Below are 24,608 nucleotides of genomic sequence, written 5' to 3' on the forward strand. Positions count from 1 at the left end.
ACACAAAAAGATACAGAAAAAAACGTCCAACTGCGGTTTGTGAAATGTTGTGTTTAAGAAGCCTTAACCCCTTAAGGACACGACATGTCAGGATTCCCTTTTATTCCAGAAGTTTGGTCCTTAAGGATTTAAAGGGACACTGCAGACACCCGCAATTGTGACTAAAATTTGTTATTCTTTGTGAATTTTGATCTTTAGCTAAAAGTTTATGTTCCTAGTTTTTATAAACCAGGAAGGACCACACCCAGCCTATCACAGAACTCATGTATCCTGCAAAAACAATTGGCTTACACCATAAAAAAGGTGAATTATGCCATATTAGAAGATGTGCATTATCTAAAAATACAAAACAAATAAATTCTCAGAGTCAATGTTTTCAACACATGGTGGAATGTGGCAGTACTGAGCTTTTAAACAGAGTTTATAAAATAGCAATATTGTGGCTGAAGCAGCAAGATAGTATCATGATTAACCTTAAAGAGTAAAATGTTTGTATAAAGTTAACGTTCTTATCTTTACATTTTTTATTTTTTTAAAAAGACTTATTTTATATGCTTTGATACTGCAAGGTGAGGATAAATTATTTTTCCCAGGTTATCCTAATTCTGCAAGTGGTATTGCTCATATTTAAAGGGACATTATATTCACCAGAACAACTACAGCTTATTGAATTTGTTCTGGTGAATCATTACCTTCAGGCTTTTTGCTGTAAACACGGTCTTTTCAAAGAAAATGCAGCGTTTACATTACAGCTTAGTGATTACTTCACTGGCCACTCCTCAGATGGCTGTTAGAGATCCTTCCTGGGTCTAAAATGCATCCAAACATTCAGTATCTCCTCCCTCTGCATGCAGACACCGAACTTTCCTCATAGAGATTCATTGATTCAATTCATCTCTATGAGGAGATGCTGATTGGCCAGGGCTGTGTTTGAATCATGCTGGCTATGCCCCTGATCTGCCTCCTTGTCAGTCTCAGTCAATCCTATGGGGAAGCATAGTGATTGGACCAGGCCACCACATCTGATGTCAGCAGACAGCTTGTTTTTCTGAGGCAAACAGCATGTAGGTCTACAGCTTCAGGCTTAAATACAGTAAGATTTTGCTATATTTATGGAGGCATGAGGGGCCATGGAGGGCTAGATTGTGGTGTTAACACTATATGGTCAGGAATACTTGTTTGTGTTCCTGACCCTATAATGATTCTTTAAGAAATTTAAGATAAGACAGGCAACCTGGAAACATTCTCTAAGTCGGCTATGGCTCCCAGTTTCGCTACTTTGTCCTGAAAATTTTAAATTCACTTTCAATTCTCACTTTAGTGAATAACCCTCATCCAGAATACCAGAGTTTGGTACATAGCTGGACTGTAAATGGACCCTTACATGCATTTGTTTTTATTTTAACTTTACTTACAGGTAAGCAGAACTCTTCAAATGCTGGCTTTACAAATGTGATATACTGTGTAAGAATCTGCTCTAGATCCCGTCCTCGATCGTTGATGTCTCGGAGCACTGTATGGGAGGGAAAAATAAAAAGCGCGTCATGTAACATCTTAAAAAAGTCTTACAAAGTTTACTAGGTGTTTAAATACAGTGGGCAATGAGCATCCAACCCACGTCCCATAAAAAATTATGAAAAAAATATAAAATACACACACATCAAAAGATACAGATCGGTTTGTACAAACAGTAAACATACATCCCAATACTCGCTTAAGTAATCCTATGGAGATCCTGAACCACTACATAAACAAAATGTGCAAGTTAGATCTCACCTGATATCTACATTATACAAAAAAAAATGTGCTACATACTTAAATGCCTTCTAAATGTTACGCTATGTCTACTAATCACTTGTTTGTCACTGCTGTTGGGGCATTGACAGAATGTCTGTGAATCATATGCACGCAAAAATAAAGAATTTAAAAAAAAAAAAAAAAAAGATCCTCCATTGGCAAAATAATAAATTTTAAAATGGAAACTTTAATTAATATCAATTATAATTGAGAGTGAGTAAGGAAATAAATAAATATATATATATATATATATATATATATATATATATATATATATAAATAAAAGATACAGATCAATGTACAATTTAAACATCCGTGACTGTGAGAACTTTATCTATATGCTAATTAACCCAGTATAGGAACATCACATCTTGAAAAACCTGCTTGGTCACCAGAGAGAATACAATGGTTTTTGGCTCCCGTAAAAACTGTCCAAATTGACGCCCATCATCTTTAGGGATATTCTCTAATGTGAGAATTCAAAGTGAATTAAGGTCAAAATTGAATAATTCTCCAAGTCTGCTATTCTTTTCATTCAGCCACTTTGGCATTAGATTTAAAATTTACTTTGAATACTCTGACTATCTGAGAGAGAAGAGCAGGAGAAAGTGGAGTAATGTTCGCAAGTGGAGTAATGTTACCCAACCTCTTCTCCAAATAGCCTTCCAATAGCCTTTCCTATTTGCACTTAGTTTTTTCTCCAGACACTAGCTCCACCTTCCTGGTCTCTTTCTGCCCCCTGCCCAAGTTTCTTTCCCAGCCTCCTAAATGCCCATTGTATTAATCTAATCTACCAACCATAAAGTTTGAAATCATTTTGCCTCACCAGTACCCATTTCGTTTCAGACTTCCTTACCACTGGCCTACCTTGCTTTCTTCCCAAGCTATTGTTTATTTTCCTCGCTAGAAGACTGAAAAGAGGGAGAGCGAGGAGTGTCAAATGTATTGTAAAATAAATTGATATCCTGGACATTTTACAGGAATGCACAAAGTTGGATATGTGCAAGGGGTTAGCTTGCAAAAAAAATAATATTTAGGGATATCATAGCTTCTTGATCCAAGGAGAGATCTGACTGCCATTCTGGGGTCAAGCTTAATTATTTCCTTAGTTTGTTGCAAAAAAACTGGAAAGTGCTTTAAACAGAACTGAGAAAGGCTGAACTTTTTAAACATGTCTCTTATCAGCTATGTAACTATATCTACCAAAGACCTTTTTAAACCTATGTTTCGGAGGTTACAGACACAAGTGCTTCCCCTCCCATTCACAAACAGAAATGAAGGACATCAGAAGCTTGATTATCCCCACAAGCATACGTGTTAATGTCTTGATGTTCTAGATTTCTGAAGTGAAATTGTGGCCATGTGTCTGAGCATCTAAGTAAATGGAACACTTTTTGTTCGGATGAGTGTCAGATCAATCCATTTTTTTTGGTACTTCCAAGGTAATGCCATGGGCATAGGAGGATTTAAAGCAAGGGATCTGCACTAAAGGAAGGGACCTTAAGAAGCATGCCTTCCGGTTTATTAAATGCATTGTGTCTATACTGCACTAAAAGAATAAACCCAACCCGCATGTCCCTTTAGGTTTTAAAATCATTAAGAACATTAACCCCAGTCTATTACAATTAATAAGAGCACAAGCTTTTGTGTAACTGTACAATGTAGGACTATGGGAAAACATACATCTCAGTCAGTATGGAAATGTGGGAGACGGCCTCACCTCTTCGAGAAAGTCGTGTGTCTGCATCTGTGTCAACAAAGAGCTTCATCTGAAACATGTCCCTGATTTCCTGCACGTAAAATGCCAAGATTCCTTCAAACAGCACCACATCAGCTGGATACACTGTCACGGTCTCTTCTTTCCTACAAGAGTACAAAAATAAGTCGAAACAGGAAAAATATTTTACAAATAAATTTAAAAAAGCATAAGTACGATGCACAGAGTTTGTGTTACTTTTTTTATTTCTTTTTAAACAGACATTTTTATTGACCAAGGATTACACAATATGGTGGTTGTATCACATTTCGTTTAATAAATAGTAAAGCATATCTAAGACTGCACTTTAGCATGCCTCCCGACAGTTCTGAGGAACAGCCAGTTTCAAGGTCCTGTCCTGCCGTCCCAGGTTTCTATCTAATGTACAGTATCTTAAGATACAAAGTTAATCAGCCCCTCCAAAGAGACACTGACATTCCCTATCTACAGGCAGGTATGGCCCTGATTAGCACCCATCCTGTACCCATACCAAAACAATGGTGGGAATTACCTGGAGTGAGAAACGAAGTCATACACTGGGATCTGCACAGTTTTTCCCTCCATGATTTCACGGAGTGTCTTTAATATGAGTTCATTGTCAAAGGCATCTGTATGAGAGATAAGGCAAGCTGTAAACGGGAAACGCTGGAGGAGCATTATCAAAGTGTTCTGTTCTAAAATACTGTAAAGTGGGACACTCGCCATTGAAACCAATCAGGTATGTCCCATTGGTGTATATCAGCAATGTAAACACAAGTACCTCAGATGACTACAGACTGAGTGAGCATCATAAAAATCCTATAGTAATATAAAGGTATGTTTAATTTAGCTATCACACCATACTACCACCACTGTAACCAAACCTTAAAAAATACCTTTACCTGGCAAGCTGCAGTAGATGCCAATATGGCCCCTTGAAATGGTCTCCACCCTCCTCCGCCTCCTCCTGTCCCATCCCGTCCCCTCCTATATTTACAAGTATGTCATTGCAGAGTGCAATGCATTTTTGTGTTTTTCTTAAACACATGCACACACCTATATCAACTAAGACAGACATCAACAAATATTTTCTTAATTCTAAGAAAAATTTATTAATAAGGAAAACATTTTTTCCTATATTCCACTTAAGGAATGTAGTAGGATTTGTCCAACCAATACACACAGTATATTTGTGTATCAGAAATACATAAAATAGGTTTCTTTAAGGCCCCTTTAAACACAACAACATACAGTGACATGAGAAAGTTCAAAGGTGCATTATCATCTAGTGGAGATCATATTTACAACAGGAAACGCTGGCACGGTTATGTTCTAAATACCTGGTGTGGTTTACATTTGAACAGACTCATGTTTAACATGTGTGTTACAGAAGTAGTTATACATAAAAGTACTGCTTATGGAACTATTACTCATTCTTCAGTGATTATATAGGGATTTTTTAGGCTTTAGGTTTTAATGAAATACTATTTAAAAAGTGTTACAGTGTATTTTTTTTTTTAACTTCTTTATTTGTACTTAAATCTCATTAAAGAAAAAGAGCTAGAATAATTTAAAATCAATGTAACAGTTTTGGTATACAGATGCGGTCCCTGTAATCGGACACTGAATAATGTTGCCAATGAGAAGAATTGGACTATATCTTCAAGGATGATTGATGATCTCAAAGTTTAATAATTTTTAGTTTTTAAAGGGAGGGGGATCTGAAGCAATAAAAGGAACACTTTGCTATTGAAAATACATTTTATCCTTAAAGAGTGTTCCTTTATATCAGTGGTTTCTAAACCAGTCGTCAAGTACCCCCTAACAGTCCAGGATTCAGACATTACCCAGTTGTGTCTACGGTGTTTTTAGAAAGAGAGGGGGGAGGGGGGGGGCAAACCCTGCTTTATATGATCTCTCCAAGCACCATAACAACTACAGTGCACCTTAGAACAATCTGCAAGGCTCTGCTGCCCCCTTTCACTACTTCATGTAGGATCTTTTGTTACCTCTCCTGAACTTAGGTCAGACAAAGCCAGAAATTCTGAAGTAGTGGAGACAGGGAAAAGCACCTACAGAACCCAAGTGAGAAGGCACACCGTTCTAAATCAGTTTGACTACTTACAATGGGAGGGCACCAGGGCATGCTGGGCACCATAACCACTACAGCTCACAGTAATGGTTTGTGTGCTGGATTGTTTCTTAAGGATAAAAGGCATACGACTTCATCCATGCCACAAGTCATCCATCTCCTTTTAATTCACAATGCATTTTTTAAATTACATTTACAATGTAAGAATACAAACACGTTTGAAGAATACATCTGCAGACATGGGTTTTGAAGTATTGTCTGCATTAAGTAGAGACATTAGCAAACTGAACAGCACAACAGGGCCTTACCTGGGTGATCGAAGTTAAATTGGCCCTTGAGTGCTTTAGCCTTCTGCTCTGCAGTGAGTATTCGGTAGAAGCTGTCCTGGCTCAGCATCACTACCTGCTTCTGATGGTGGTCTACCTCATTCTGCCCTAGAAGTTGCACAATCTTTGAGCACACCGATGACTGTGATAAAAAAAAAATTTAAATATACTTAACAGCCAAGCCTGTAACAATCACAGCATCCTATTACATACAATAAAGACACAGGCCTCAGTTTACACTCTATGGCAGCTTGTTTAAAAGATACCAGAGACAAACGGCAGACATACAGATATACAGACACATGCGTACACACACAGCAAAAATATATATATATATATATATATATATATATATATATATATATATATATATATATATATATATATATATATATATATATATATATATATATATATATATATATATATAATGATCTTGCATTAGAGGAATCATCAGCTTATAGCAAGGTGCAGCATTAAAACTACTATAGTGCCAGATATACAAAGCTGTATTCCTGGTACTATAGCTCCCTCTGCCTCAACCCTCCCTTGTGCCCACCTGGAGAAGAAAAAAAGAAAAAAGAAAAAACACACATTTACTGACAGACTAACAGACACGCACACAAACACACATAGATAGACACACACATAGATAGACAGACAGACACCATCACAAGATATTTATTATTTGATACACACAAAGAATCATAGATGCACACAGACGTAAATAAAACAATTTAAAAAGTGAATACATATTTTTAGCCACTCTCCTGTATCCTACCTTTTGGGCGCAGGAGAGTGGCTTCCCTGGGGTCCCGTGGGACTGGGCACAGAAGGAGGCAGATTGGTGGGGCTGGCTGCACCTAATGGGAGTGGGCTGCCGCTGGTCAAGACTTCTCTCCTCCACCTGTCTCGATATACTGTGCGTGTGTGTGGAGGAAGTGAAGGAATCTGCAATTACTTCCTCTCGGCGATGAAGCCGCGCAGGGGAACGATTGTGCAGGTGGGTGGGTCTGAGAAATGTGGGCGGGTCTTGGGTCTGAAATGTGGGCGGGTGGTGAACAGAGAAACGATTTTGGCAGGTGTCCTGCTGTGCACCCTCAGCGCTGGGAGACAGTAATTACAGCTCACTTCCTCTCGGTACAGCGGCGCACAGAGCGCTACACAGGGATTGAGAAAAGGAGGGAATGGGCTGACCAATCCCAGGAGCCAGGGCAAAATTCAAAGTCGCCATGGCCCCCTGGCGCCTGGGATTTGTCGAGCCCTGCACTATGGACAATAGGGACATTGCACCCAGACCACTTCAATGAACTGAAGTGGTATGGCTGCCTATACTGTCTCTTTAGGCAGATAAGCCACTATACGCATGCATGCATCTACCCGAAAGGAGCTATTAAACACCAACTGTTTGCAACACGGACCACAACCAGCAGCATGTGTTAAAAATAACTACACCACAAAAGCACGACAGAGAGAAGATCACATTAAAGTGTTTAGAGTGACAGGTCTTCATGGAAGGTACAATCTTTAACGTGTGTAGCAGGGTAAGACATATCTGAGGTTTGGGAAATACATGTAACCTTTATAGCCAGCAAGCTTTTAGGCTTCCAAAGGTTTAAGGTGCAAAATAAAGCAGTCTTTAAGGACTAACTGCCAATAGCAACTTACCATAAAACACCAGTGATCCTTCAGGGGGTAAAAAAAACAAAGAATAAAATAATAATAATTGTATAGCAGAGTGCTGCTGGAGATAAGCCCCATGACATCATGTATTATTTTTACATAGCGCCAACAAATTTCAAAGCGCTTTACAATGGGTGGACTAACAAACTTGGAATTTTAACCAGACAAGTTTGACGCACAGAAACTGAGGGGTTGAGGCCCGGCTCAATGAGCTTACATGCTAGAGGGAGCGGGGTAAAGAAAGACAAAAAGGTTATGGAAGTAGATGGGTAGAATAGTATTCAATGAAGACTTACTGTGGTTTTTTTTTTTCCCCCGAGCCATTAACTGTTTAATATGCTTTTAATTAATATGTTTTTGTGAAAAAGTGAGTTTTTAATGATTTTTGGGAAGGAGTGGAGACTAGGTGAGCATCTAAACGGAAGAGAGAGTTCCATAGGAATGCGAGCATCAGAGGTGGGAGTACGAACAGAGGATAGACGTAGGTCTTCAACAGAGCGTGAGGGCCTAGACGGGACATACTTGTGTATTAGGGAGGATAGATAGGTGGGACTAGCATTATGTAGAGATCTGAAAGCAAGAACCAGAATTTTATATTGAGCCCTATATCTTACGGGAAGCCAATTCAAGAGACTGACAGAGAGGTGAGGCGTGGGAGGTGCGGGCGGACAGGAAGATGAGACTTGCATTAATTATAGACTGCAATGGGGCAAGTTGGGAGCACGTAAGACCACTGAGAAGCGGATTGCAGTAGTCAAGGCGAGAGGATAGTGGCATGGACCGCATCTGGCATTAAGTAGGGGCAAATGCACGCAATATTTTTGAGATGGAAGCGGCAGGATTTGGCGATCAACTGAACATGAGGGGGTGAAGGAGAGATCAGAGTCAAAGAAGAACACCAAGGCAGCGAGTCTGCGTGGTGGAGCTGATGGTAGCACCACTGACTTGGAGGGAGACCGAAACGGGAGTAGCAACACTTAAGGGAGAAAAGACCAGAAGTTCTGTTTTGGACAAGTTGACCTTAAGGAAGTGAGAAGTAATCCAGTTAGGAATTGTCACGGCTTACCTTGGTGGGAGTCCAGTTTGCAGAGATGTGCTTACCCTTGCAATTAAACACAGGCCGAGGTGGTCAGGGAAGAACTCACCTGGCCTGTGAGTCTGTGCACGGGGGCTGATTCAGGATCACCGGGTCGAAGTACAGACAAGGACAAGAGCAGGAGAATCGTCGTGGGTAAGCCGGAGGTCAGAGGATGCCAGAATACAGGATCAACAAGAACAAAGCCAAGGTCAGGAGCCGAAAACCAACAGGACAACAGGAACACGAAATAACAGGAACCAGAGTCAATGAACTGACCCTGCCTTCTGGGAGAGGCAGGGTTATATACCTGGCTAACGGCCATCAGCTTCAGGTGTGCGAGAGTATTGGAGCAGCCACAGATAACGGCCAGCCCCCAGTGCTGGATACAAGGCAAGATGTACTTCTGGCTATCTCTAGAGCTGATATGGTGGCTCAGAGGCAAAATAGCAGGTTCAGGATAGCAAGGTACCTGGGTTCAAATCCCTCATCGGGTATTTCTGGGGCGACCTCGACTTGCAGTCTGGATGTCGCGGCGAGAACCGTGACAGTACCCCCCCGTCAAGAACGCCCTCCGGGCGTGAACAGGCTCTGCTTGGAAATCGTATTCATCTTCGGTCTCAATCTCACTCAGGTAGTCTTTATCATTCAGGTATCCAGAGCAGAGTCTTTTTACATCCTGGGATTTTATGGTACCAGACTTGGAGGAGGCTGTAAGTACCTTGATCCCAGGAGTCAGTCTCTCTGTACCTTTTTCCTTATGTGCATTGGGAGGTAATTCTCCTCTGGGCAGGTAGGAAGTGGTGCTTGCTTGAACAGCAGTTTCTTCAAGAAGAGGTACAGAAGTCTCCGGGACTGGAGGCAGAGATACTTCAGAGGCACTGGTATCTGATTTTAGAGAAACACAGGTAGTATTAACTACCGTGGTCTGAGTACTCATATGTGTCACGGAGCGTGGACCAGACTGACAGTGACTTTGGCGTGTCTCAGGCAGAGGTGCAGACTTGGCCGGATGGGTATGCACAACCCCAACTTGAACGGTTTCTGGCCGATGTGGGCGAATTGGGCAGTGTGAGATAAGGTGCCCTCTTTCACCACAATAAAAACAAAGACCATGATTTCTCCGCCGGTCTCTTTCTTCAGTAGTCACCTTGCGCTGGACCAATCCTATTTCCATAGGTTCATCAGAATCAAGAGGAAGGTAGGGTTGTTCTGGGACCTCCCTAGGAACAGGAGCATAAGGAGGCAGCACGGGATTGTGGTAATGGTATAGGTTCCCTTTGTTTCTTGGAATCTGGGATCCTCTGGGACGTGGTGCTGGTTTAGGTACAGCGGTCTTGCTAGAAATCTTGCACTGTGCCTCCATGGCAGTCATGAAAGCATCCCATCCAGCAAGGACAGGACTCTGAGACTGCAACCTTTCATGTGCCCATTGTTTGATTTCTCCCGACAGCAGGTTAATAGCTGCTCGGACCTTTATGAAGTCATTAGCATAAGTCCGAGACTTCAGGGAAAACACCAATTCACAATCTGTTTTGAAGCACAGGAAGGAAGCACGGTTACCATCAAATTTCTCCGGCATAACGGTAAATGGTTCAGGATAACCAGGTTCCAGGGCTGGGCGTACCGTGCCTTTAAGAAAACTGACTTCTCGCTGCAGCTCCAAGACAGTCTGGGCCAGACTGGATACTTGCTGGGTAAGCAATTGAGACATCTCTGCAGACTCCATTATGGTCAGTTCATTCTGTCACGGCTTACCTTGGTGGGAGTCCAGTTTGCAGAGATGTGCTTACCCTTGCAATTAAACACAGGCCGAGGTGGTCAGGGAAGAACTCACCTGGCCTGTGAGTCTGTGCACGGGGGCTGATTCAGGATCACCGGGTCGAAGTACAGACAAGGACAAGAGCAGGAGAATCGTCGTGGGTAAGCCGGAGGTCAGAGGATGCCAGAATACAGGATCAACAAGAACAAAGCCAAGGTCAGGAGCCGAAAACCAACAGGACAACAGGAACACGAAATAACAGGAACCAGAGTCAATGAACTGACCCTGCCTTCTGGGAGAGGCAGGGTTATATACCTGGCTAACGGCCATCAGCTTCAGGTGTGCGAGAGTATTGGAGCAGCCACAGATAACGGCCAGCCCCCAGTGCTGGATACAAGGCAAGATGTACTTCTGGCTATCTCTAGAGCTGATATGGTGGCTCAGAGGCAAAATAGCAGGTTCAGGATAGCAAGGTACCTGGGTTCAAATCCCTCATCGGGTATTTCTGGGGCGACCTCGACTTGCAGTCTGGATGTCGCGGCGAGAACCGTGACAGGAATAGCAGAGAGGCAGTCAGAGACTCTAGTCAAGAGGGACGGGGAGAGATCAGGGGAGGACAGATGATTTGAGTGTCATCCGCATAGAAGTGATATTGGAAACAAAAGCAGACGATGAGTTTACCAAGGGAGGCAGTATAGATCGGTAACAATAGGGGACCATGGACTGAACTTTGGGGTAAACCAACAGAGAGGTTGGGAGGAAGAGGCAGAGCCAGAGAAAGAAACACTAAAAGAGCATTGGGTGAAGTAGGAGGAGCACCAGGAGAGAGCAATATCTTGTAGACCGAGATTACGTAAGATAAGAAGAAGCGGTTATAAATGACAATTCTGAAGTTAAGAAAGCCACATTCTACAAAGTCATATCAGTGTCAAAGACTGACGAATTGCCAAACGGCAGAGAGGAAAAGCAATGGCTGACTGGCAGAGATTGGCTATAACACTGTTCACATTAAGTGCAGCTGTGGCATTCTGAGAACTTCACAGGTTTCTGTACTTAAAAACCTCAGTGTTGCCAAAGCTTTGTTGTTGGTCTATATTTAATCTCCCATTCACAAACATGTTCTTGGCATATGTAAGTTATATTCCAGACGCAATAAAAGCAATTGGTACTTTGAACCAGAAATACATATACAGAAATATGCCTTGATACAATAAACGTGTGGTGAGATGCAGGTAGATGAGGTATTGTCAAGAAATATTAACAGTGGGCATTTGCCAGAACCAAAAAAACAAGAAAAGAGCGAATAAATCTTTATATAATATATAAAAAAAAAAAAAAAGGATATTTTTTATGGACAAAACCCATTGACACTGTAGTAGTTATGCTTCTTTGAGTGTCCCTTTAAAGCCAATTCCTAAATGACAAAGCGCCTCTAGCAGCTTTCACTGAGAGCCACTACAGGCTTGAACATAGCAGTTTCTCTGAAACTGCTATGTTTACAGCTGCAGGGTTAACCCTAGATGGACCTGGCCACTTCATTGAGCTAAAGTGGTCTGGGTAACTATAGTGGTCCTTTAATACCATTTCTTTGCACACAGGTAGGCATGCACATAGAAATGTAAAATGTCCTGGTGAGGAACAAGCTATAGTGTGCGATTAATGCACTGCAGAGCAGAATGTGACAACCCGCTTCACAGAGCTGCATGTACGAGCCTAAAATGAAAACACTACAATGCATTATGGGGAAGAATTATGCAGGGAGCAACAGGGTGGAAAATTCAAACTTGTTCTTGGGCTAGCAGCTCTAAAAATTATACTGTACAGGGACGTGAAAGTCTATGGGTAGCACTTCCCATCTTTCATGTAAAGGCTAAACTGCAGCTCATGACCAGACCAACAGCAAATCGGAAACTGAGCTCTGCAACTATTTTAAATGACTCTGCTACAATACGTATTGAATATAGAAAAAAAAAAAAAATAGTAAGCACTAGAAAGCCTAGCTTCTAAAATGCATTTGTGTTTACTTTTGTAAAAAACAAAATATTTTTTTTTAAAAACCACCACCGGATTCAAACAAGTCCGTGCATGCGGTAATATTTTTGTTATTTTGTCATCTATACATAAACTAGTTTGGCTGTTACACACGCGCACGTACTCTCCCTTTCTCTCGGAGGAGCTTTGCAGGAAATATTCTCCTGCCTCCCACGCAAAACAGCATGCTGAAGCTGTAGAGGAAATGGCTGATCCACATAAAGACTTCATCTGTGCAAATCTGCACTCTGTCTTGAACTATACATTCCATTTAAACATGCAAATACAGAAAAGGTCCAATTTTGCAGGACCTGCCATTAGGAGAAAGGAATCTAACTCTAGGATAAAATTTAAACAAATTAATTATGATGTGAAGTTGTGATAAAAGCTGAAAAATAAAATATATTTTTTTTTATATATTAAAAAGAAAAATTTGAAAAATTTAAAATTCAGTTTTATCACGGTTTATTTCACGTGCACCTTTTCATTTACAGATGTGACTACAATTTATACATGAAGAGGTTGCAGTATATTCCATTTGCACATTTTAAGCACATTAACCAATTAAGGACACATGACATGTGTGACATGTCATGATTCCTTTTTATTCCAGAAGTTTGGTCCTTAAGGGGGTTAAACAAAGGCAAAAACAAGGCAGCACGTGGGAGTATACAATACAGGTACACATTACGTTTTACATACAGTTTTGTGCAAATCCCAACATGAGATCCTTCCAGTCTCCGGCAAACTGATCTTCACTCAAGGGAGTGGGAGTTTATACACTGCAGAATTAGTTTGTGCAGAATAGGCATCCTAATGCCATAAAACAAATTATACACTTTATAATGCATGTTTAGTGTATGGATCTTCCTAGTTCACAAGTTCCATCAATGCTATCAAATGCCACATTCATAACCAGTTAAGCAGGGGTTCTCAATCTTGTCCTCAAGGACCCCCTACCAGTCCAGGGTTTTAGGGATGACCTGGGTGTGTCTAAAGTGTTTAGAGGCTAAGGAGTTTTTATTCCCTTTTTCTAAACACCTTAGACACACCCAGGTAATCCCCAAATCCTGGACTGGTAGGGGGTCCTGAGGACTGGGTTGAGAACCCCTGAAAGGAAGTGAGCTATAATGATACAGCAGCAACAGGGACCTCAGACGTGCTTCGAGGAATATCTATATACACATCTATTCAATAAAGCAGGTGGGGAAGCATTTCTACAAACTGAAAGGAGAATGGGGCAAAGGATGGGTATTAGGAGTCATCCCAGCATCTCTTTTTAATGAACACCAGCAACTTGCCATCTCTAGCTCCCCAGCTGCCGTGGATACTGCCCCTCCTCATCATGAAGCATGATGGAAATTGTAAATTTACAGCATCTGTTCTGCCAAATGTTTTAACTACAGTCCACAATCCCTTAGTTTTAACCCTCCAGGTGTAAAATACCACTCCTATGGCATTGTACAGCACTTTTGCAGAGAGAGAGAGAGATAGATGTGCCAGCATATGCAAAAGTGCTGTACAATGCTATAGGAGTGGTATTTTACACCTGGAGGGATATTATATATAAAGTAACAAAGTCAGTTTCAGATGTGTATACAAGTGAAGTTTGTATGTTAAAACAAAAATTGACAGCATAGTAGCACATTAAACCACACATTTCTATTCGTGTGTGATTTTTTTTTTTTTAAGATAGAGATATATATATATATATAGGTATCCAGTTCTAATGAATGTGTGTTTGTTTGTGTATGTAAAGTTTCTATTCCACAAGATACTGCCAAATATTTTGTAGTATATTTTAGAGGCATTAAATGGACCCCAATTCTTCCCTCATCCTGCATACAGATTCCTTGGCTGTGACTCACACTACAGTAAGCAGATTTCTCATCTCACTAAAAAAAAAAAAAAAAAAAAAAAAAAAACTGTGAAAGACTACCAGTAAAGCCACAAAACAAAAACAGAACCAGACGCCAGAACAGATTAACACGCAAGGGTGCTCCTCACTAGGATGCCAGATGTTGCACAGCAGTGGTGTATAGTCTTACAATGTGCTCAAAAGGTTTGATCCTGAGAAATACAATCATATTTTGCTGTTCTGCTTATTCCTTGACATTCCACGCCCCCTCAAAATGCAAATACAAAAATTGGAGGGGAGGCCAGGGGGTGATCACAAGATTGTCTATGCCCATTGGTGTCATAGACAATCATGCAGTAAATGTACTAAAAGGTTAAATCCTTTCAATACCGGAGGGTCCCCTCAGTCAGCTGGGGCAACAGTTCGTGGCCCAAAACTGACAGATGAGCCATGTGCAGCACTCTAAGCGAGTACGGTACATAGTCCTTAAAATTAAATTTATGGCTGAAAGTGATCGGAATTGCGCTCAGTATCAGGGTGCAAGAGACCCTGGTAAGATCTCCCTAATTGCCCCCTACTCGGTGATTGGTGCTGGGTTTAGCGGCCTGTCAAGCACCGATAACAGTTCTTGAACATACAGCATGAGAGAGAATTTTCCTCTAGTGCTGCAATTACACAGTCCCAATGCACTTTGGGAGACACAATATCCCTTTGCTTTCAGTTCTTCCTCCGGCCTGAGCAAAACTCGACCTGGGAATCGAATGCCCTTGATAGCAACATTTGACTAAAGAAGGGTGGATTTGGGTAGCAATAATGTGATTTCAGGGGGGAGGGAGCCAGCAGCTCATCGATAGGTCTACCCGTTTCGTTCTAAAAAGGGTCTCAAGACATTTAAACAACAGCCCGAAAGCAGGTTATATACACACCTTACTCCGGATAACCTCTACCCCCTTATGAAGTGGTAATAAGAATAATTCACACTTCCAAAAATTAGACAAATCTCAATAAATCAATTGCACCTAAATTGTAAAGTAACTCTATACTGGGGAACTGTGAAACCCACAGGGGAAAAAAAAAAAAAAAAAATGAGAGAAAGTTGCTACTAAACAGAACATATGTTGATACAACTTAGTCTCCCCTTATACAATGTAACAAAATAAAAAGTTGCAGATGATTAAAGCATATGTGCGTAAATAAAGATAGATAAACCTCGTGAGCCGACAATTCAGCAAAATTACTCAAGAGTGCAAAAAACCCTTAAAAGGGATAACGATAAAATCCTAAAAGGGACACTATAGGCGCCCAGATCACGTCATCTTATTGAAGTAGTCTTGGTGCAGTGCCTTGTCCTCTTAACCCTGCAGCTGCAAACATTGCAGTTTCAGAGAAACATTTTTACATTGCAGGGTTAAGACAGCCTCTAGTGGCTGTCAGTCAGCCACTAGAGGCGCTTCCTGGCCTTTCATGGAGTTTGATTCTGTGAAACGACACTGGACGTCCTCACACTATGCACGAATACGCACAGAGTCTTCTAAAACCTCATAGGAAAACATTGCTCAAGGCTTTCCAATAAGGAAGGCCTAACGTGCATGTGGTGCTTGCTGTGCATATGCATTAGCACCACCACCCTCCACCCTCCCTGGGTGACGTCAGCAGAGCAGGAGCAGAACCCAGTGCCAAGGGACTTTGGCGCTGGAATCATTTGTGTGCCACCCCAGGGAATTGGCATGAGGGGGGAGCAGAGGGACCCTATTGTTAGGAATACATCTTTTCAAAAAGTGCAAATTTCTTCAGTACCAGCTGTATGGAACCAACTGATTAACTAGAGCAGGAAAAGGAAACCTTCTGCACTCCAGAACGACGTCTCCCATAATTTCTTAAAGCCATAAAGCATCAAGGGATTTGTAGTCCACAAGATGTAGAGTGCTGAAAGCATTCTACCCCTGAAGTAGAGAGAATCATTTTGTAAAGCTGGCAAAGTATCAGAGTACATCCTCTTCAAGGTACATGCTATAAACCAGGGGTTCTCAACCTTGTCCTCAAGGACCCCCTACCTGGGTGTGTCTAAGGTGTTTAGAAAAAGAAAACAAAAACACCTTAGAGGCTAAGGAGTTTTTATTCCCTTTTTCTAAACACCTTAGACACACCCAGGTAATCCCCAAATCCTGGACTGGTAGGGGGTCCTGAGGACTGGGTTGAGAACCCCTGCCATAAACTAACATGTATAATTATATAATGAAATGCACAACACCCACTTACAGATAGAAAACATTGACATAACCCAAGCGTTGATAAACACAAAATACACCTCAAAGACGACTTAAATTCTACAAAATACTCGTGCAGCAGATTGCAAAGGCAGAGTATTAAAATATCCAACACTTGATTCGGCTGTGATTTACCAGCACCCCTCCCCCATATCCTTACCATGCTAGGTAAATGGTTAATTAGAGGGGATTGCATTATGACAGCTTATGTTAGAATGCAAGGGAAAGGCTCCTGACAGTATTATTCCTTGACAGAACACGATGTTGCCATGGTGAAGCTTCCTCATTCTTATCACTATCCAACAGGATATATATTTTTTTTGTCTGCCCCCTGGGCGAACATTTTCAAGCAATCATATAGACCCGGGTTTATAACCAACACAAAATAAATAAATGGGAAAAATAAACCTATAATGGTAGTTTCAGTTATAGAAATGAATAGATCAGTAGTAGATTTATGTGTAAAAAGCTTTTAGTTTTTAAGCTAAAACTTCCTTTAAAAAACAGGAACACCGTTGCGTGCTTTCTTCTCCCTCCATTATACCCCTAACGTATGGATTTAGTCAAGACTGTACAATGCGGGTTTATAGACTTCATTTATTTTGGTCCTGCAGATTTATACTTTTTAGGTAAAAAAAATAAATAAAATGTATACTCTAAACACCATAACCACTACAGCCAGCTGTAGTCATCACGCTAGGACTTTTGGTCGACTGATGCTGGACTCTGTCACGGTATGCATGAGGACATACAGCGTCATGTACAACCCCACGGGAAAGCAATTGGCATACCTTCCTATGAGGAAGTACTAATGCGAGCGCAGCCATTGCTGTGCATGCGCATTAGGTTTCCCCCAATGGCTAATGTCGGCAGGGGAGGAGCAGAGGTGGAGCCCGAACCAAGTAAGTGACAGAATGGGTTTTTAACCCCTTTTGCACAACGGAGCTGCAACAGAGGACAACAGTTTTCCTGGCACTATAGTTTCCATGTGAGTGTAGCTTTCAAATCAGTAGCGTTGAGACAAAATAAATAAAATAATAAAAAAATATTTAAAAGCCACACTGGAACCTGCACAAGCATATAGCAAGGTTTCAATCACGAGGCTGTAATTATTACTACAGGCCAAAGCGTTGCTGCACTTGTTCCACAAACTATGCAGCAATAAATAAATAAAAACCCAGAACTTATTCTGAATGAATGAAAAAAAAAATTAACTTGTTAATCCTCTAAGATGTAAGGGCTCAAGGAATTTGGGAAAATATGATAGAAGAATGGCTTCTGAATTAAGACTTTAAATTCAAGGTAAACAATTTAAAGAGGTGTACATTCTAAAAACCTGTGCATAATATTCTTAGAAATGTTTTAGTCCTCTTTAAAAGAAAACCACAGTATTTCGCAATTCTATCCTTCCTCAGTGCTACACTTCAGAATCAACAATCACTGCCTTGAGGCCAAAATAAAAAAAAAAAAAAGAATAAAAACAAGTCCTAAAAATACACATGCAGAAAATGGAGTATTAAAGAAACACGGTAACCATGACCAATTCTTTTTGAGGAAGTAATTTTAACCCTACAATGTAAACTGTACTAGTGATCCCCTGCTTAGCGTGGAATTATTAACTACCCTGGTAGTGCCTCACCATCTGAGTGATTTTATAGAATAAAACTAATTCAGTTTCAACTTGTAAACAATTCCTCTTCCTCTGCTCCCTGATACCGTGGAAATTAGGGAGCTCGCTACTAAGCGGCTGCAAGATGCAGCACGAATAGGATTGGAGTTTTTCCATTCAAATGAAATTCCGATAGGAACAAAGTCCCGAATTGCATCCTAACATGAATGAACAAACTGTTCTCATTTAGTTAGGACGAAATTCGGTAGTTTCGCCAGCGTTCTGTCTAAGTGACAGGACGTTTGGGAATACTGACAGGAAGCATTGCAAGATCACGAATCAAAAGGTGAAAAAATTGTGAGGAAATTGCTTTGACCATAGGAAATGAAGCACACTTTGCTCCTCCGCTGGTCAGGTGTAGGAAACCTCAATCAGACAAATAGTCCCTACTTTGTCTTTAGTTTTAAAGAAAACTAGAGCAGACAGGAAGAAATGAAGAACAGATCCCAACAGAGGGAGTAAAGAAGAATCGATTAAAGAAAGGTTAAGGACAGTGCCGCTTTAATCTTTCCAGCACTTTGGGGATCTTTAAGGGGTGTGCTCCTTTCATAACCCATTGCCATTTTGATTTCGGGCGAGTTTCCTGTGCAATCCTTCGTTATTATGCAGTCAGAGAAGGACTTGGGATCTGCCACTAATGGTGCTTCTGGTAGTACCACTAGGCACCTTACACCCCAGGTTGTGCCCAGACCCCCTAGCTTGCCTAATACTGCTGAAGCATCACAGGATAAATTGAACTCTTCAGAGCTTAATTCCCTCCTGGATGCTACAAAGGCCAAGTCGGTGACTCAAGACATTTTATTCTGCTATGGGGTCCATGTCGGACACCTTGTACCACTATCAGCCATGCCCTTATGTCCACCCAAAAGACCTCTATCCACATCTCTCTGAACCCCCTGGAGAATAAACCGGCTATGACAGGTGGGCGAAAAGCCACCAAAAAAAAAAAAAAGCCACTTAGACATGGACGCCTCTAAAAATTGTACAAAATCGGACAGGGAACCTCCTGTCAAAGATGATGTGGTCGCACCACAACTAAGAGCCAACCACCGGGCAAAAATTGGCGAGGAATTGGAAAAGGGCAAAAGCCCTAATAGCATCATCCAAATCAGAGTTGGATGTAGAGGAGGCTTGGAGCGAGTCCAACAATGGGGACTCTTCCAATTCAGGTAAATTCTTTGACCATGGTCCGTTATCCATGTAAGAATGATCCTAAGGATGATGTGGATGACTCCACCCACCTTCATACCCAGAGTGAATCAATTTTTGATCTGTATCTGCAGCAGAGATCTTCAGAGTGGTTCCCACTGGACCACGTGGCGAAATATCGCTGAGCGTATAAGGAAACAACTTGATAAAACAGCACGGAACAGACTAAGAGTGGAATGCCCACGGTCCACGATTCCAGACTTGGCATGGGTCACACCAGACGTGGACCCCAAGATGGCACAATTTATGGGCAAGTCTAGGTGGGAGGCCAAGAAAGACCTAGATTTTTCCCTGTCAAGACAAAGACTGGACGTCCTTGGACCCAGTGCGAAAATATTCTTGGACTTCCTGCCTTGACGGGTGGTACTCCCGCAGACTTGCTGGAAGGTATTCACTCGCCTCCTACTAGGGGATTGGATGGTCAAGCTCTACCTTCAGGACGCCTTACCTCACTGTGCCAATGGCCAAAGTTTTCTGCAATTCCAGTGGGAAACGACCATGTGGCGTTTCCAATGCTTGCCCTTCGGTCTCTCATCATCCCCTTGGTGCTTCACGAAGCTCATGAGACCTGTGGTGGCCCTCCTGCAAAGCAGAGGGATTCATCTGATTATATACTCGTGATGGCACAAGACCCACTCTTACTCCACCAACATTTAGCTTGGATGAGGACTTTACTTTGCAACCTTGGATTCCTCATCAACTGGGACAAGTCGGTCATAGAACCCTCACAGTCCTTAGAATTCCTGGGTTTCATCATCAATTCAATGGAAGGGGCACTCTTACCACCATCCAAGATAAAGACCATCAGGAAGGAAATCTGTCAGACACTGGCACGGACGGTGCTTACACTGCGACAACTGGCCAGGATCATCGGCCTTCTTTCAGCCCTGATCCAGGCCATCTTCCCAGGCCCACTTTACTACAATCTTCGGGACCATCCCGGATTTCGTAATGGAGTTGGATTCAAGCATCCTTGGTTGGGGCGTGCGCTGCGGTCATATCTCCACAGGAGGAAAAATGGTCCCCAGACGAACAGGAGTTCGACATCAACTGCCTTGAACTCCTGGCAAGCTCATTTGCCATTTGGAGTCTTGTAGGGATTTCAATAAACTGCTCCTTCCTTTTACGCATGAACAATGTGTCAGCAGTCTGCTATTTTAAATCATCTCAGGGGCACAAGGTCCTTGGTATTGGCGGAACTAGCAAAGGATTTCTGGCAATTCTGCCTAAATTGCAACATATCAGTACAGGCAGAATACATTCACGGGATGTCCAATAGGGTGGCAGACTGGAATTCCAGATACCTGCAGTATACCAGCGATTGGCAACTAAGGTCCCTTTGGGGTCCACTGGGGATCGACCTCTTCGCATCACGGTGGAACTCCTAACTATCAAAATTCTTCGGCTGGAGACTGGATCCAGAAGCTTTGGCGTCCGATGCTTTCCTGCAGCCGTGGCCAGACACTCGGCACTAGGCTTTCCCTCCATTCTCTCTGATAGCATGGACACTCCATCTTAGACGCTACCGGACCTCTTTGAACCTCATATCCCCGTTCTGGACGGCGCAACCATGGTTTCCCACACTCATGGTAATGTCCACAGACTATCAGAGATTACTTCCTACCTTACCAGACCTCCTTTTCAGGGACTCTTTCGTCCCAGATGTTCCACAGTCAACTCTTGATCTTCTGGCAGGAGCTTGGGCTCCAGGAACACGAAAATCCTACCTTCGTGCCTGGAATTCATGGAGTAGTTGGTGCATGGAACAACACGTGGATCCCATATCTGTAATTGTGAGTCATGTGCTGAGGTACCTTATTTCACTGTTTGACCATGGCCAAGCCTATTGTACTATAAATTTGTACCGATCAGCTATTTCTGTGGGACATCACGGATCGGATGGCTTCCCAGCTGGACAACACCTATTGGTGTGCCGGCTACAGGGCATCAGATTCGCACGTCCACCCAAAGCTAGGTACTCCTCACTTTGGGATGTGGACCATGTCCTACGGCTTTTTGAAAATTGGCCAACGAATGAAGACCTCTCACTGAAACAACTCACGGCGAAGCTGGTGATGCGGTTTTGCCTGATCTCATGTAAACATGTGTCGGATGTGCGTGCGTTAGACATTTTTGCACGTGTCTTTACTCCTGAGGGTGTATCGTTTGATATTTCAAGACGTACGAAAACATCTATCACCTCAGTCTTCTACCCAGCTTTCCCTCAGAAAATAAAACTATGTCTGATGTACTGTCTCAAAGAATACAAATCTAGGACTTCTCTAAATTGTGAACCAGTGTGTCAGGAATTATTCTTGGCACTTCAACAACCACCTCATCCTGTTTCTACAGTCACCTTATCTCGTTGGGTCAAATGGATCATGACGTTGGATGGCATCAAAACTTCAGCGTATGGGGCACATTCTGAGACATGGCATCTAAAGCTTTCAGCAAGGGATATAGATTGGAAGATCTCCTCTGGGCTGCGAATTGGTCCCATGAATCCACTTTGAGAATTTTATTTTCGTCCAGTTTCTCATTTTTCTGATGTGGTGTTTCACAGCTTTGAACTAGCATAAAATGAGCCTCCGTGTCCTTTAATAAAATTACCAGATGTTACATATTTGATGATGTTAAGTCATGATTTTATTAAGGGCACGGGGGTGAATATTATCCCACCTGGTGCAGGTATGTTGGATGTATTTAGAGTTATTACGGATGTATTTTTGTGGTCCAAAAAATATTTTACCAGTTGTTTCTCTGTTCCTTTCAGCCTCCTAAAAATCGGATTTGGCATGGAGTTCCAGTTCATCTACCCAAGGAGTTGCTGTTTCGGTTCCACGTTGATCATAAAAGTTTTCTTGAACTAAGTTTTTCATCGGCATCAACAAGAAAGAGGAGTGGCTTAGGTCACATTTATAATACAGGGTTTATAATACAGAGAGCATTCTTAGTTTTTTCTATGAATAGGACAGTATCCTTTCTTTGCAGCTGAGGAATAAAGAAAGATTAAGCATAATACTCGCCTCTGTCTCTTTAATAAAATCATGACTTTACGTCATGAAATTAGTCAAATCTGGTAATTATACAGACTGTGCAATATAGAAGTGTAAACATTACATTACTCTATAGGAAGTGTTTAGGAAGGCTGTGCAAGTCACATGCAGGGAGTTTTGACTAGGGCTGCATAAACAAAGTTATTTAATTCCTAAATGGCAGTGAGACTACACTGGCACAATCTATACACCAAAACTTCTTCATTAAAGGGACACTCCAGGCACCCAGACCACTTCTGCTCATTGGAGTGGTCTGGGTGCCAACTCCCACTACCCTTAACCCTGCAAGTGTAATTATTGCAGTTTTTCATAAACTGCAATATTTACATTGCAGGGTTAACTCCACCTCTAGTGGCTGTCTATTAGACAGCCACTAGGTCACTTCCTGGGTTCTAGCACAGGTTTCCTGTGCTAGAGCGTCGCTGGACGTCCTCACGCTGTGTGAGGACCTCCAGCGTCGCTCAAAACCCCATAGGAAAGCATTGAAATGATTTTTCAATGCTTTCCTATGGGGAGACGTAATGCGCATGCGCATTAGGTCTCCTCGGCCGGTGAGCGAGATTAGTCTCGCCCACCGGCCGACGTAATCACTAGGAGGAGCGTCGCGGAGGCGGAGACAGCGGCGAGGGACATCGCCGCTGTCCCAGGTAAGTCACTGAAGGGGTTTTCACCCCTTCAGTAACCGGGGATTGGTGGGTGGGAGGGAGAGGGACCCTCCAGTGCCAGAAAAACGGATCGTTTTTCTGGCACTGGAGTTTCCCTTTAAGCTAAAAACATGTTTGGGTGCCTATAATTTCCCTTTAAGTAGTGAATTATTGTCAACTGACAACCAAAGTTCAACATAATTAAGATTAAAAATTTTATACATTATTGAACTGTTTTTTTTTTTGGTTTTTTTTTAAATAGAATTTTAAATTTAATTTGGCTTCTCATACTAAAGGATATGTAGGTTTCATCTTTGACAAGGAGACCAGAAAAGGAAGGGAATCCAACGCTGGTGACAGCATGTTAATGACGCAATAGTCATAAAGGAGAGAAGTCATTCCAGCTCCCTTGCCATAAACAAGCAGGATAGTGTGCCAATTTGAAGAGACAAAGAAAGAAGAAAAAAAAAAAAAATAACACACCACACCCACAATAAGTTTGGATCGCCTGTTCCTTTTATTACATAATCGAGACACGGCCTTCTGCCAAACCGACAGTATATTACAGATAGCACTCTGACACACAAGTGGTGTATGTGGATGTGTGCAGAGTATTAGCCAGCTAGTTTGGGAACAAATCCACCTAGCTTGGAACAAGGCTTGACATCTAGGAGCAAGGAGCAAGGTTTGAATCTAGGAGCAAGTTTTTTTTGTTAACTTAAAGTTTAATTTACAACAACAAAAATACAATTCTTAAAGGGGCACTGTAGTTACCAGAACCACTACAACTTAATAAAGTGGTTCTGGAGTCTACATTGAAAAGCCAACATGTACAGGATATAAACACTAGCTTTTCAGAGAAAAGGTAGTGTTTACATTGCTGCCTAGTAACACCTCTATTGACAGTCACTCAGATGGCAACTATGAGTGATTCATAGTCAGGTGCTGCACAGTGTGCAGCACTTACGTTCAGCGTCTCCATACTCTGCATGAAGGCACTGACTGTTCCCAATACAGATGCATTGAGTCATTGCATATTTATGAGGAGATGCTGATTGGTGTAGCGTGGCATTTTGCCATGCATGCGTAATAGCCTATCTATGCTTTCCGATTAGAAGGCATTGGCTTGGCTGAGACCATCAAAAAGTATCTCAGCCACAGAGGGAGGACCAGTCAGGGTGAGACTGGCAAGGCATGGGGGAAAAAAAAAAAAGTAGGTAAAAACACCTTTCCCATGCAATCAGAGGGGGCTGGTAACCTAAATAGACACGCTCATACACTCACAAATTGTTATTTTAATTTAAGTCCACCAAGCCTTCCTACCTTTGGGAGAGCTGGAGTGGATCCTTTCCCTGGGGTCCAGTGGGACTAATGTAATCTTTAAGCTTTTCTTGCTTAGCTCCC

General features: G+C 42.0%; 1 protein-coding gene across 1 annotated transcript in view; it reads right to left on the bottom strand.

The window, feature by feature from the left end:
• Positions 1-24,608, bottom strand: part of UCK2 (uridine-cytidine kinase 2) — a 54,125-nt gene that overhangs the window by 13,857 nt on the left and 15,660 nt on the right. Inside the window, exons 2-5 of the mRNA XM_063427519.1 lie at positions 5,933-6,092; positions 4,065-4,161; positions 3,518-3,660; positions 1,416-1,513 (exon numbers count right to left, since the gene is read on the bottom strand). Of these exons, the coding sequence (XP_063283589.1) occupies positions 1,416-1,513; positions 3,518-3,660; positions 4,065-4,161; positions 5,933-6,092 (498 nt within the window). The remainder of the gene's footprint in view (positions 1-1,415; positions 1,514-3,517; positions 3,661-4,064; positions 4,162-5,932; positions 6,093-24,608) is intronic.

This window comes from Pelobates fuscus, chromosome 7, assembly GCF_036172605.1.
Source record: "Pelobates fuscus isolate aPelFus1 chromosome 7, aPelFus1.pri, whole genome shotgun sequence".
Taxonomy (NCBI): domain Eukaryota; kingdom Metazoa; phylum Chordata; class Amphibia; order Anura; family Pelobatidae; genus Pelobates; species Pelobates fuscus.